Source organism: Arachis stenosperma, chromosome 5 (assembly GCF_014773155.1).
Source record: "Arachis stenosperma cultivar V10309 chromosome 5, arast.V10309.gnm1.PFL2, whole genome shotgun sequence".
Taxonomy (NCBI): Eukaryota; Viridiplantae; Streptophyta; class Magnoliopsida; order Fabales; family Fabaceae; genus Arachis; species Arachis stenosperma.
Genome location: NC_080381.1, coordinates 131,790,961 through 131,805,783, shown reverse-complemented (window position 1 = coordinate 131,805,783; position 14,823 = coordinate 131,790,961). Strand labels below are relative to the sequence as shown.

The window sequence follows — 14,823 nt, the reverse complement described above, 5'->3', positions numbered from 1 at the left end:
TTACCTAAACTCAACCCCGCCTCGCCCCTCCCAAGAACCCGTCCCACTAAAAATTCGCCCCAATACGGAGCGGATAATTACCCGCCCCGAGCGGGTAAGGGCGGGTGAGTACCCGCAGATTCGAATGGTATTGTTATCCCTATGCACTTATTGCACATTATTAGCTTTTTAGATTGTGCAACAATTTCCACTTTCACAGCAAGCACTTAAGGAGCTTGTGCTCCGGTAAGTTATGAAGTAGGAACCTCAGCATCAATTTTTTTAGAAACTTTAACTTACTTATCGAGTGATAGGTTGGTTAATTGGCAATAATGTGATTTTTTGTTGCAAAATGAAAATAGGATATTTATGAGACTTGTACTGTGTTGGCACATTATAAATATAAAATTAGTAAAGTTATTTTTGTTAAAAGTTAAATAAAATGAAAGGATATAAACATTCCTACTTTATAACTATAGAATTTTAATGGTAAAAAAATAGAAGAATTATTTACCTTTAATTAATGAATGATTCACATTAAAAAAAAATGCATTTATAAATTTAGCCTTTTTAATTTAATTTACTTCAATTCATCTAACAAGAATAATATTGAGTTACATAGAAAAAAATTTTTTTGAGAGATTTTTTCCTGTATTTAGAAAGAGGTATATTCTCCTTTTGTCAAAGAAGAGTGTCAATATAATCTCTTTGTAATAGAGAGAAGTTATAATTCATAAAAAAAATATTTTATACAAATTTTTAATTTTTCATCTTTATATTTTGCTACTCATTTGTTTGATACCTAAAGTGGTATTAGAGTTAAAGGTTGCTGATTAATAATTTTTTCTTTTGCTGTGAGTTACCGCATATAAAAAAAGTGGCAGTAATGTATGAAATTCTAAAATTCAATAAGAATAATTTTTTCTTATGAAAATAAAAAAAATATAAGAAATTTAGAGAAAAGGTAATTACGTGGCAGCAATTGAAGGTAGACCCACTGAGATTGCATATGAAAAATGAAAGAAAATGGATGACAATATTTTTACAAACTTACACTTAGCACTAAGTGATTTAGTCTTGTAAAGTGTAATAGAGAAAAGGACAGCAAAAGAAATTTAGAATGCTCTCACCACATCATATGAAGTCAAATCACTTCACAACAAGGTATTCTTAAGGAGAAGACTTTATACTCTTTGAATAAGTGAATTTACATCGACAACAGATCACATCAACATTCTGAATATGCTATTTTTTCAACTCTCATCGTTGGATTACAACATAGCAGAAAATGAATGTGTAGAGCTTCTACTTCAAAATCTATTGGATTCATATGATAAACTCATTATTAACTTAACCAATAATATTTTGACAGACTATCTTTCCTTTAATGATATGACTGCTGCAATTCTTGAAGAAAAGAATGTAGGTGCAAGAATAAAGAAGATAGATTAGAGAGTCCAAAGCAAGCAGAGGCGCTATTAAAGACAAAGGATTAGGAGAGGTATGAAGGAATAAGGAGCAAAAGGGAAAAATGCAGAATAGTAACTGTCATTGAAAAGCGCGAAAAGTCAGAGACAAAATGGGCTTTCCCCCCAAATTTCAAATCAGCCATAATGAGCATTAAATGCTCGACAAAGAAATCGAGGCGACGCTTCTAGTAACGGACGAGGGTAACTCGCGCGTTGGGGGCACGGATTCCATCATGGACTCCCGACCCTAGGAGAACTCGATCGAGGCAGAAACAATTAGATCAAATGCGCCAACTACGAGCTCCTATGCTCGCAGCTAGCAAATTGGGAAAACTGTTCCGACCCAACCCACTAGCGACCTGAGTCCAGACACGAGTAACCGACCCGACAGGTATCGACCCGAGCCAAGAGGTGACCCGCACGTCACCTCCTCATCCACGTGGAACTTGGACAGCTAGTAGAAGTTTTCAGGCAGGTGAGTCTAGTCACAGGGAGCCCACCCGAGTACGGAATAAAAGAAGAGGGACCTACCCTTCCCCACAGGTACATCACCTACTCTAACCCTAAATCGCCACCTCTTGTACGAATATTGACTTGAGCGTCGGAGTCTTTGCAGGTGATCCTACCACATCGTCACTCCGCTGATCCAAACGAGCATCCTCTTCCAACATCCCATCTCACGCTCAGGTCCTAACCCCTTCGAGTCTCTGCTCCCGTTCCAATTCAGCTTGACCTACCAAACGTCCGAACAAACGAACAAAATGTATCACTATATTTAATATATAATATACATTTAGTAGGTAGGATTATTAGAAGGAGGTTTCGAAGAGTAATATAAGCATCATAATAACATGGATTAAACTAATTTTTATGTGAATAACTAAAACTAATAAAGTAGAATTTCAATCACATAAAGTGAATGTGACAATTTAAGAGCAATGATATGCCATTTACTTATGAAATAATTATTTTTAATTTGATTAGTCTATATTATATCCTCTTGACATAAATAGTACTATTATTAGTGGTTTTAGCCTTTGGGATTTCTAGTGATGCTGTAAATTTTTATTTAATTGTGTTTTAATTAATGTTATGGATTGAGGTTGGTTGGATTTGTAAGAACCGTTAAAATAGATATATGTCCAATTTTAAGAAAGATTATGTCAATTTTTTTTAAATAATATAAATGTTGAATGATTCGTGCAGTTTATACATATACTGATTAGTGTTAATAATACATTCTTTTTACAGACATGACAACATGTAGCACAAGTAGACCTAGTAGATTTCATGGTCGTGGTAGAGGGAGAGTTTTCACCGAATCTCCTGTGACTGTTCAATCCTAGTCCTCTACTCTCCGATTGCCCCATTGACTTTTGTGACGTCACAGGCGGGCCAGCGGACTAACAGTTTATCATGGTCCCAAATCTGAACTACATGCCTTCGTCTACTACGCCCTCTACAGATCTAGCGACAGAGCATGGGATGGGTGATTCTCCGCCTGTCATCCGGCTCAGAATTTGGCCCATTGTGAGACTTTTAATACCAAAATTAACTTTAAGTAGGAGATTATAAAATTAGTAAAATTATTTTAGTAAAAAACTAAATAAAATGAAAGGATATAAACATTCCTAACTTATAACGATAGAAGTTTAATGATAGAAAACAGAGAAAAAATATTTACCTCTAATTAAAGGATGATTTATATTAAAAAAATACATCTATAAATTGAGTCTTCTTAATTCAGTTTAATTCAATTTATCCAAAAAAAATAGTAATTTTGAGTTATATAACATAGAGAATTTTTTTGAGAGGTTTTCTCCTATATTTAGTGAGAAGTGTATTCTCTTTTTATTAAAAGAGAGTGTTATTATAATTTTTTTGTGATGGAAAGAAGTTATAATTCTTGAAAAAAGTTATTTTATACAAATTTTTTATTTTTTATTTATATATTTTACTGTATTATTTGTCTAATATCTAATAATAAAGACACATTAACAAGAGGTGTTTTGTCTTATAAATAAGGATTCAGAAGGATTATAAAAGAAAACACCATTTTTTTAAAGTATATTATCCAATATTTCTTAAAAATTTATAGTGTATTTAGTTTGTATTTTTATTTTTAATATTTTTTATTTTTAAAATTATATAAAAAATATGAAAATAATAAAATTTTATTTTTATTTTTATTTTTATTTTTGATTTTTTTATAAAATTCTGAAAAAAAAAACTAAAAATAAATACACAAATTAAGTACACTCGTATTTATTGACAAAAAGTATATTTAAAATATTTAAATGATAAAAATATACTTAAAAATTTTAAAAACATGACATAAGTATTCTAATGAGTAATATATTTAAAGATACGAAATGGAAGTAAAAATTATTAGATTATCCTAAATGAGAAAGGATAATATTTTTGTCCCCTTAATTTTATTGTAAATCATTATCTCTATACTAGTTTAAAAAAAAAACGTGAAATTTGGATAGAGATAACAATTCATGGTTAAATTCTGCCGTACATAAATCGTGGTGAAAAAAATAATTTATTGGTAGAATGAACATAAATTGTGGGTAAAAAATAATTTTAAATATAAAATTTTTTATATAAATTAATAATTTAATTCTATTATTTTTTTAATCATTTTGTTGAAGTTAGTAAAATATACGAAGATTTTATGATTTATATAATTTTAAGCCAAAAATCTATAAAAATTCCATTATTATGTAGTTTTAGGCCAAAGTTCTAGTACATCTAATAGACTAATATTCTTTGACATCTATTTTTATTCGGACACCGTCGTTCTTTTTACACATGTTGGTGAAATTCACTTCATGCGTTGACACACAAGACACAACACAATGCCTTAAACACTTAATAAAAAAAAAAAAAACAAAAATTAACCCATATGTTTTGGTGCTACTTGGAGCTACTAGCCTACTACTGCTACCTTTTATACACTACTAAAAAATTAATTGTAAAATATAGTAAACATTTAAACTTTAAAGTGATTCGGTGTTAGTTGTTTCAATTATTTTAATTATTGATCTCAATTATCCACACACACACACACACACACAGATATATATATATATATATATATATATATATATGAGATTAATGATTAAAATGATTATAACATTTAAAATATTAAATAAAAATATTATTTATATATTAAAATTAGTTTTGTATTTATATATAAATATATATTATTTAATTTATTTTTAATATATTTTATATTTTAATATATATTTTATACTAATAATTAATTTTAATAACTTAGTTTAGTAAATACTTAATATGATTAAATACTAAAATATTTGCAATTCTTCTTTAAAGTATAAATGCCGAATACAATTTAGAGGTAGAAAATAATAGTTAAACTATATTTAGTAGTTTGATATCTAATCTGTATTTGATAATTGAGATAAAAAAAAATTATATTAATTAAAAATATTGCATAAATCATTATTTTAAATAGATTTTGGCCTAGAACTATATAAATTATGGAATTCTCGTGAGTTTTGACTTAGAACTAAGTGACAGAGCATAAAGAGATCTTTTAAGGGGAAAAATTTTTTTAACATAAAAATTATATAATAATATTTATATTAAAATAAAATTTATAAATAAAATTATTTTTAAATTTATTGCTAATATGAAAATAAATAAATAATTATATAGACTAATATTATAAAATACTTTAGAAATTTTAAAATTAAAATTATAAAATAAATAACTATATAAATAAAAGAAATTAATTTTATTATAATTAATTTTAACATTAAAATTATAAAATCTAACTGATAATGAAAATAATAAATAATAATGAGAATGAAATTTTAATTTGTATAAATAAACCAATAAAACTTTTAATTTATAAAAACATTGAAACTCAAGTCTAAGATATTATTATAAAATAAGTAATTATATAGAGAAAGCAAATTATTTTACCACAACTAATTCTAATATTAAAATTGTAAAATTTTGTTGATAATAAGAATAATAAATGATGATTGAGAATGAGATTTAATTTGTATGAATAAACCGACAAAATCTTTAATTTATAAAAACTCATTGAAATTCAATTTCAAAATGTTAATGTTTAAAATTAAAAATAATTGAATAAATACAAAAAGTAGACATTGAAAACTCATTGAAATTCAATTTCAAAATGTTAATGTTTAAAATTAAAAATAATTGAATAAATATAAAAAGTAGACATTGATTCTACAAATTTAATGCATAAATATAAGAGTTAAACTAATTAAACTACATTTGTTCTTTTTTTTAATAGTATTACTAGCTCTTTTATAATAATTTTAGGGGCCACGGTCTTCCATTATCAAAATTAAGCTTTTATTGTCAAAATTAAGCTTTGCCTCTTATAAATCATAAAATCTTCATATGTTTTATTCTTTTATCCTTAAAACTATTTTTTTATTCACAATTTATGTTCAGTCGATAAGATTTTGAATTTAGATTCTCTAAATTTTAAATTTTTATTTTAGAGGACAAAATAAAATTTTTCATTATTGAAATTTTCTCTTTCATATTTTCTCTTGGTCCTACTTATAAAATAAATGATGATAAATTATACTTTATCCTCTAAAATAAATTTAAAATTTAGAGAATCCAAATCCACATTCTCCTTTTTTTTACCACAATTTATATACTATAGAATTTAACCATAACTTTTTGTCTTTATCTAGGTTTTAGATTTTTTTTATAAAAAATTTAGTATAAAGACAATGATTTACATAAAAAATGGGAAGACAAAAATACTGTATTTTCTCATTTAAGACAATCTGATAATTTTCGCTTTCTTTAATTTCTTTAAGTAAATTACGTACTCTATTATAACATAAATCCATCTTTATATTTATTTCACATAGAATATTTCTATTTATTTGTATTGTTTTAAAAGAATATTTTTTTATTTTTTGAAAATATTTTTTTAACCACTAAATTTTTAAAAAGTAATTCCAATGATTTACTCTTGTTTATGGTTTTTTTATATGAATATATTAAAAATAAAAATAACATTATTAAAATAAGGGGAAAAGAAAAAGAATTAGAATATCTTCTAAATCTATTCGTTTTGTGGGCGATGGGCTTTTTTCAGCCCACGAAATTACTCGTATCTGTTATCTTGTTGAGACGCCACCACCATATTCACTTGAGCTGTTTTCTACTTGCACTGTTCTTCGTTAACACTTCTTCAACAGAAAATTCCACTCGTTGTTCAAAAATGAATTCTTGACACTTTTTTTCTCTTTTAGTGGAAGCAAGATGTCTGTGTTGCTGAAAGCGTTGCCTTTGGTGGCCCTCCGCCAAAGGCCGTCATCGTTCTTCTTCCTCTGCAGCGTTTCCACCACCACTCCAAGGGTTCTTTCTAGAACAAGAACTCTGTCTTGCGTTTCTGCTTCTGCTTCTGCTTCTGCTTCTGCTTCAACTTCAACGTCTCATTTGACACAACCACCTCCTTCTTCTTCTGAAGCACAAGCACTCTCGTCCAACGCTAAGACTTGGTCTCAGTCACTTTCTTGGGTTTCTAGAACTGCTTTCTGCGGTGAATTGTCCTCAATCGATGTGGGGAAAAAGGTTCAGCTTTGTGGCTGGGTTGCACTTCACAGGGTCCATGGTGGCCTCACATTTCTCAATCTTAGGGACCATACTGGTATTGTTCAGGTACTTCAATACTCTACTCTTGCAACTAACTTGATGGTTGTGAATTGTGATCTTATTTTATTGGGGAAGAATATGAAAACATTTTATGTCTCTGCTTTGTTTTTATGAAACTGAAAATTAGGTTACGACCCTTCCAGAAGAATTTCCAGATGCGCATTCTGCTATCAATGACTTGAGACTCGAGTATGTGGTTGCAATTGACGGTGTTGTCAGGTCTAGGCCAAACGAGTCAATCAATAAGAATATGAAAACAGGCTCCATTGAGGTATATAGTTTTAGTGTTTTTCTATTGGATTGATAATAATCGGGTTGTGGATATTGTCATTTTTTCATATTGTTTCTTGCTTGTTAGTCTGCAAAGAAGTATGCATTTTAGGAACCAATTAGTGCCTTGGATCAGACCATCGTTTCTTTTTTGAATATTTTGTTTATTTACGGTTTTGTTTGAATGTGAATTAGTTGTTTATGTGTGTGGCAGGTTGCTGCTACTAGTGTTCTAGTGTTAAATGCTGTAAATTCAAAGTTGCCATTCTTAGTTACTACAGCAGATGATGCAAAAGATTCTCTTAAAGAGGAAATCCGTTTGAGGTAGTACCCATTTATTATTGCTCCCAGTGGCTTATATATGTTTTTAGTTGGTTTCTTGTACAAATGTCAAAAGCTCTCGCCAGTTTACTTGTCAATCTGGTGCGGACATGGACTATATTCTGCTCCTTGGGCAAGTCACACACAGCACTCTGTACTAGTTTTTCTTCCTTTTCTTTTTGGGTCTTTGTTTATCATGTTCAGAAGTTAGTTTTCTTGTATAATGTATTCTTTTGTGGGAGATCTATTGTTTATGATTACTTGTTGGAAGGTATCGATGCCTTGATCTACGGCGGCAACAAATGAGTTTCAACATATTGCTGCGACATAAAGTTGTTAAACTCATTCGGAGATATCTAGAAGACATCCATGGTTTTGTTGAGGTACTGTTCTCTGATTGTTAGTTCATCATTTCGGCTATTTTCTCTCTTTAACGATTTATAATGTTTCCACCTTCCATTGCTACTTTACTTTGGTTGTTGATACTTGGTGGTTGGTATCCCAGTGTTGATCTTTACCCTTTTCTGGTCATAAGGTAGATTGAAACTCCAATACTGTCTAAATCCACGCCAGAAGGTGCCCGGGATTATTTAGTTCCTTCAAGAACCCAGGTAGTTAAATATGTTTATGTCATGACAGTGTTACAACTGTTCTTTCAGAATCTTTTTCAGTCAAGATAGTAACATGAGAATATGGTTATAATTTGAATTTCTCAGATATTTCTCTTATCATTTATTTATACATCATACTATTGGGATCCTCCCTGTAAGTTAGGACAACCTTGCACTAGATTTCTCTAAAATATTGGATTATTATTTTTCCCCTCTTTTTAATGTGTTCCAATTATAAATAAAGTAAAGACATCAAGAGACCTTAAAGATATTGTTCATGGATAGTACATGTGGTAGGTTTAGCTTTAGCTTTTGAAGAACTATATTCATTCATTGTTCCTTTAGTTGTTCAGTTAGAAGAAAAAATGTTGAATTGCCTACTTATGGTATCTATTACTAGAAATTGAAAAGTGGTTGTGTGTACCTCAAAGGAATTGACATAGAACTTTTGCCTTGTGGATATGATTCGGTAGCAACACTGTTGATCTTTTATCTGATGTGAACACTTTTAAAGCATCACTTTGGTACATCCTAAATGAGGAAAATCATTATAAATATTTTTTCTGTATTTTGCCTAAGAAACTTCTTTTATTAAAGTAGTGTTGATTTATTCTATGAAGCCAGGAACATTCTACGCCTTGCCACAAAGTCCACAGTTATTTAAACAAATGCTAATGGTAGCAGGTTTTGATAAATATTATCAGTTAGCAAGGTTAGCTTCTCTTTTAATGTTTGAATCTCTATTCATATTTGTGTGTTCAAGATATGCGAAGTGTTTGCTGGCCTTGCTGCATTCTTCACTTTAAATGTGTTCCTATGAGTTTTGATTAGTTTGATCTCTTCTGTGAAGATATCATAACCTCCTGGTATTATTTTCCCCTTCTTATTTGTAATAAATGTTCTGCATTTCTATAAAAGAATGTTTATGATCTGATTAGTCGTTGACTAAGAAGATAGGATATCTGTCTTTTTAAAATAAAAAAAAGGGCAGCCCGGTGCACAAGCATCCCGCATTAATGCAGGGTCCAGAGAAGGGCCGCACTCAAAGGGTGTAATTTACGCAGCCTAACCTGATTATTACATCGACGACTGTTTCTGCGGCTTGAACCCGTGACCTTGAGATCACATGGAAACAACTCAAATAACCATTTTGCCATTTTGCCAGGTGTTTTCGTGATGAAGATTTAAGAGCAGATAGACAACCTGAGTTCACCCAGCTAGATATGGAAATGGCTTTTACTCCTTTAGAGGATATGTTATCTCTAAATGAAGAATTGATCAGAAAGGTTAGCTTATGCCATCTGTAATCTAGTCTATTATGGGTTATGACCACATTTGTCAATTATCTTACATTTGGTAGAATGAAAACATGTATTTTTTAATGGATTAATCAGAAAATGCAGATGCAAAATTCCATTACTTAAAGTTGAATAATTTATCTGATTGGTGGGTGATTTAGTACCTCTAGTGTTGGCAGTATTGCAGATTGTTGAGTGGCAATTATTTATGTCTATTTTGAAATTGCTCTCCTCCTGGATAACAATACATGTTCATTGCGTGGGATAAACACGAAGTTATTGTTGCAGGTTTTCCTTGATATTAAAGGGGTGGAATTACCAAACCCTTTTCCCAGGCTTACATATGCTGAAGCAATGAGCAGATATGGCTCAGACAGGCCGGATACCAGATTTGATCTCGAGTTAAAGGATGTAATGATCTTGCTTTTTCTTCCTCAGTAGTATCATGTTTTCTAGCATCTCACATTTAAAGATGATCCACTATTCTGTTCATAAACTATTTGGTTTGGTATAGCTTGCTTCTGTTCCTTTTTGAAAATAATTTTTTTTTTTGTTCTGTGGTAATTTACATGTACTTGCTTCTCACTTCATCTTGCTGAAGTTTGATTTTTAATTGGGCTGCAGTTATCTGACCTTTTCTTAGGGTCATCCTTCAGAGTTTTCTCTGATTCTTTGGAAAGTGGGGGAATTATTAAAGTGTTGTGTATACCTTCTGGTGCAAAAAGATACTCAAATTCAGCTCTCAAGAAAGGCGATATTTTTAATGAAGCGATGAGAGCTGGTGCTAAGGGTTTACCTTTCCTTAAGGTTTTGGATAATGGTAAACGATGGACATTCTATATTTATTTTATGACATCAAAAGGCATATTTTATTCCATGATTTATTCTGTTGACCTTTGATTTTAGGGGAGATTGACGGAATTGCTGCTTTGATATCGAGTATGGATGCTACAACTAGAGAGAATTTGTTAAAACAATGCTCTGCTGCACCCGGTGATCTGATCTTATTTGCAGTGGGTCATCATGCGTCTGTTAATAGAACTCTAGACCGTCTTAGACTTTATGTTGCCAATGACCTTGGCTTGATTGACCATGTAAGTTACTGATCCGACTCTTAAGAGAAAAAGAAAATGTACTTTATCTTTCTTCCTTACTATTTTCTCTTTGATTTTCTTTCATTATCTGGGTTTTAGGGCAGGCATTCAATTTTGTGGATTACTGATTTTCCAATGTTTGAGTGGAATGATACAGAGCAGCGGCTTGAGGTCTGTTCAAATTTTAGTAACATTCGTCAATTTATTTCTCAACATAACAGCATGTTTAGTTATGGATTTTTATGATTATTCTTTATTGTTGCAGTAAGTGCTTGTTTGAGCGCCATTAAGTCGATAGAAAAAGATCTTTTTCCATTGAAAAAAGATTTTTTTTTTTATTTTTAGCGTGTTTGGCAAATTTCTAGCAGTAAAAATAAAAGCATTAGAAAAATAAAAAAATCTTTTATTTCCGTCGATTTATAGCATAATGTACTCGATTCATCTCTTAGATTGAGATTTTTGAATTTGGTTATTGGATATATATCTATGGTTATTCTAATATTATTCTCTAAATTATATTCAAGTACAGGCTTTGCATCATCCTTTCACTGCACCAAATCCTGAAGACATGAATGACCTTGCATCTGCTCGTGCATTGGCTTATGACATGGTTTACAATGGGGTGGAGGTAATTAAGATTTATTTCTTGGCTACTTTCTATACTTTTTATGCTGCTAGCATGAACGATGATTAATTTGATCCTATTTTCTGCCAGATTGGCGGTGGAAGTCTAAGAATTTATAAGCGTGATATACAACAAAAGGTTTTGGAGATTGTTGGAATCTCAATTGAGCAGGTTAGTTGACCATTTGTCTGAAGTTTAATTAGGATTTCATTCTTATGCTTATTAAATCTTACTTTTACTTCCAATCTTGTTTATTCACTGAAATATTTTCAAACATGGAGTGGAATTATGTACAGTTTTCCTATTGTCTTTTTCCCCTCCAATTGTATGGCCATTTTTCCTGGTTTCACCATCTACCATATTATTGTTAGACCACCAGGTTTGGCACCACTTCCTTGAAGCAAATGGTTAGATTGGTTAGGGTTATTGTTAAGTACCCAAATGAAGAGAAGACTGAGGGTGGTAAAGTAGAACCTCTGCCCTTTATTTACAGCAGAAGAATGAAAAAGAGAGTTGAGAGTGAATTTAGAGTAGGAGTGTAAGAGTTGGAGAGAAATTTTCCCATGGGCTGTGAGTATTCAAGCGTAAGAATTACAGGGACAGTTTAGGCATTAATTCAGGCGTAGTACAAGTAGAGGTAGGTGGGGCCAGTTTAGCAGAGCGTGGGAGTAGAGGAGGAGATATGGCACAGAGAGAGTACGAAGTATGTGAGTGAATGTCAATAGGAAAAGGTATAAATAAAATAAGGATTGGGATTATAAATAGGTCATTTTTTGGGAAATTGGCCTGGGAGATAGAAGTCAGTCTTTCCTCTGTCGCCTAATTCTGAGTTTTCTCCACTTGTAGCTTAGATCCAGCTATAGATGTTAATAATACACACATTTTTTCCTATATTTCTCTGTGGTCCCTTACAATTGCCATCAGAGTGGGAGATGTTTGAGCCACTACCACTTGTTGCTGGTTGAAGGGCCTGATGAAGAGGGAATTGATGAAGAGCAAGGAGGGCCACACGAGGGTCCCTTGATGCTAATGATGTGTTCCTTGCTGCTGTCCCATAAGAGCATGCTCACTCTCACGACCACAAGTCTTTCAAGGTGGTGGGTTTTGTTAATGCAGGAAGCGAGGAAGGTGGTAATCCTCATTGACACGGGCAGGGGGAATTGGCTACAGCAAGATCAAGTGCAAGTCACATGCACTCCCATATTTTCAGTGGAAATGGGGAATGGGCAGATTTTTTTATTTTTTTCTTAAAAGATCTTTTTCTCTCTCTAGAATGCAATTGGAACACACTGACATGACATGCATGCCAATTTTTGGGGCTATTATGTTATTGACAGAAACAAGGGGAATTCGTAAATCATAAGGTTGGTTCATGTTTTGATGTGCTCAAATTCAGTTCGAAACCTTCTACATGGACTTGCATTGTTGCCAAGAATAGAGCTGTACACATGATTTGCAAATACTATTTTTGATAGAGACCAAAAACGTATTTAAGCCTTTTTTTATTTTTGTTTTTATTTGGATGATCCTTATCTGACAGACTTGATAATAACAAATTTTCAGGTCTGCAATTGGACCTAAATGCTGTTTACCTTTGAAGATATTTTGAGACTTAAACTGACCTGAATTACACATTATACTTTCTTTCAGGCTGAATCGAAGTTTGGTTATCTTCTTGAAGCGCTTGACATGGGGGCTCCACCACATGGTACGCAGCTTTGTGCATCCTAGAAACATGTACAGAGTTACAAGCAATTAAAGATAGAAACTCTATTTAGCATATTTTTGTTGCGTTTGTTAAAGCATGCCTAAAGTGGTTCATGGAGAAACTTGTGAGGACTAAGGAATATGTATGTTACCATTTTAAACAAGAACAACAACAATAAAGCTTTATTCCACTAGGATGTCACCATTTTAGATAATGATAGGATTTTTGTTTGGTAATTTAATGTTGGTGCAATTTGATGTGTGATTGTTATTTTATGGGTACTGACTTATATGTGTATGTGTGTAGGGGGGATAGCTTATGGGTTGGACAGAATGGTAATGTTGTTGGCCGGGGCTAACTCCATAAGGGATGTGATTGCATTCCCAAAGACAACAACTGCACAGTGTGCCCTCACAAGGTCACCATCTGAGGTCGATCCCCAGCAGCTCCAAGATCTCTCTATTGCAACTTCACACCAACATTGATGTATCCATATTCCTATTTTTGGATTAGATGTTGCACCCTCTTTATACCTCTCCACAACACCATTTTTACATCTGTGTACGTATATTATGGACTTTTGGTTTTCATGTGGAATAAATGGAGTTATGTAGCACTTGTCCTTGTCTATATTTATCACAGTTATCAATAATTAGGACAAATGGTTAGGTTCAGCACTATGTTTGACATGGACTGACTATTTTTTGTCCAACAACTGTAATACTCTTTATACCTAACTGTTTGTGAACATAAATTAAAACGATAAATATTATGAATCAAAGCGAGTATTTAATAGGATAATATTTGTCGATGAACTACACGCTCGTTGGCATATTCTTAATTTACTCTCTAAAAATTTCTCTTCTAATTTGGTTATTTAATAAGATTCTTAATTCGCATCGCATATCAGAGTTAAAAAGAACAGTTGGGTTATACATCCAAACCTTATTGTATCTAAGTTCAACTAAGTAGGTCTAACACAAAAAAAACTCACTCTTATTAAAGAAGTGGTTACACGCCCCAGAAATCTTTATCATTTCTCTTTGTACTTTTCTGCGGAAACTACTGCAGAATCTGGTGGTGCGTTTGAATTTAGCAACAAAAAATACACAAAAATAAGAACAAAGATTTCGCAAAGTAATGAGAAAACTATTGTTATTATGTTTAGTTAATATCTTACAAATCTTGTATTTTTACTAGTTTGATTTAAGGTTTAGTGGATCGAGTTTGTTCATTTAGTAGATCGAGTTTTTCTGATTCCATTTTTTTTGTTTTTCTCTCTGATTCCATTTTTTTGTTTTTCTCCATAACTAGGGCATCAAATGAAATTGTGTTAGTTTATTAGTTTTGATAAATAATTTGGTTCATTTTTTACTTTAATTGAGTTCATTTGCATGCAGAAATGAATTGAATGTGTTTTTCTTGCTGATTGAATGTTTATGATTTTTTGTTCAAATCTGAAGCAATTTCAGTTCATTTGTGAATTGAATGAGATTCACTTGATGCTATTGTTAAGTATTGACCAAATTTGTTATTCCTTAAGAAATTTAGGTTCATTTTTTAGTTTAATTTACATTCATTTGGTTTGGTTTCACTTGAATTTGTTGAACTTGTTCATGTGGGGTTATTTAGTTAGTTTTTGTTCAAATTTGCAGCGATTTCGGTTTATTTATGAATTGAATGAGGTTCACTTGATGCTACTGTTAAGTATTAACCAAATTTGTTATTCTTTAAGAAATTTAGGTTCATTTCTTAGTTTA

At 31.5% G+C, this 14,823-nt stretch overlaps 1 protein-coding gene across 2 annotated transcripts; it reads left to right on the top strand.

The window, feature by feature from the left end:
* The first annotated feature begins 6,586 nt into the window (after positions 1-6,586).
* On the top strand, positions 6,587-13,864 carry LOC130981856 (aspartate--tRNA ligase, chloroplastic/mitochondrial). Of its 2 annotated transcripts, XR_009087048.1 has the most exons (16): positions 6,587-7,142; positions 7,264-7,407; positions 7,621-7,730; positions 7,999-8,110; positions 8,267-8,338; positions 8,959-9,050; positions 9,504-9,624; positions 9,925-10,047; positions 10,261-10,456; positions 10,543-10,730; positions 10,830-10,901; positions 11,260-11,358; positions 11,446-11,526; positions 12,280-12,719; positions 13,006-13,063; positions 13,370-13,540. XR_009087048.1 is itself a non-coding variant. In XM_057905588.1 (15 exons), exons 1-15 carry the CDS (start codon positions 6,744-6,746, stop codon positions 13,546-13,548), a joined length of 2,046 nt encoding a protein of 681 aa, XP_057761571.1. In that variant the 5' UTR covers positions 6,587-6,743; the 3' UTR covers positions 13,549-13,864. The 2 variants fall into 2 exon arrangements, 1 of the variants encoding a protein (XP_057761571.1); XM_057905588.1 differs by lacking the exon at positions 12,280-12,719 and having other exon boundaries at positions 13,370-13,864.
* Positions 13,865-14,823: the final 959 nt, after the last annotated feature.

Excerpts from the sequence above, each read along its gene's own strand:
- LOC130981856 (XM_057905588.1), top strand. The coding sequence starts at position 6,744 with ATGTCTGTGTTGCTGAAAGCGTTGCCTTTGGTGGCCCTCCGCCAAAGG. Across the intron at positions 7,143-7,263 it reads ACCATACTGGTATTGTTCAG|GTTACGACCCTTCCAGAAGA; the intron begins GTACTTCAATAC and ends ACTGAAAATTAG. Across the intron at positions 9,625-9,924 it reads ATGAAGAATTGATCAGAAAG|GTTTTCCTTGATATTAAAGG; the intron begins GTTAGCTTATGC and ends TTATTGTTGCAG.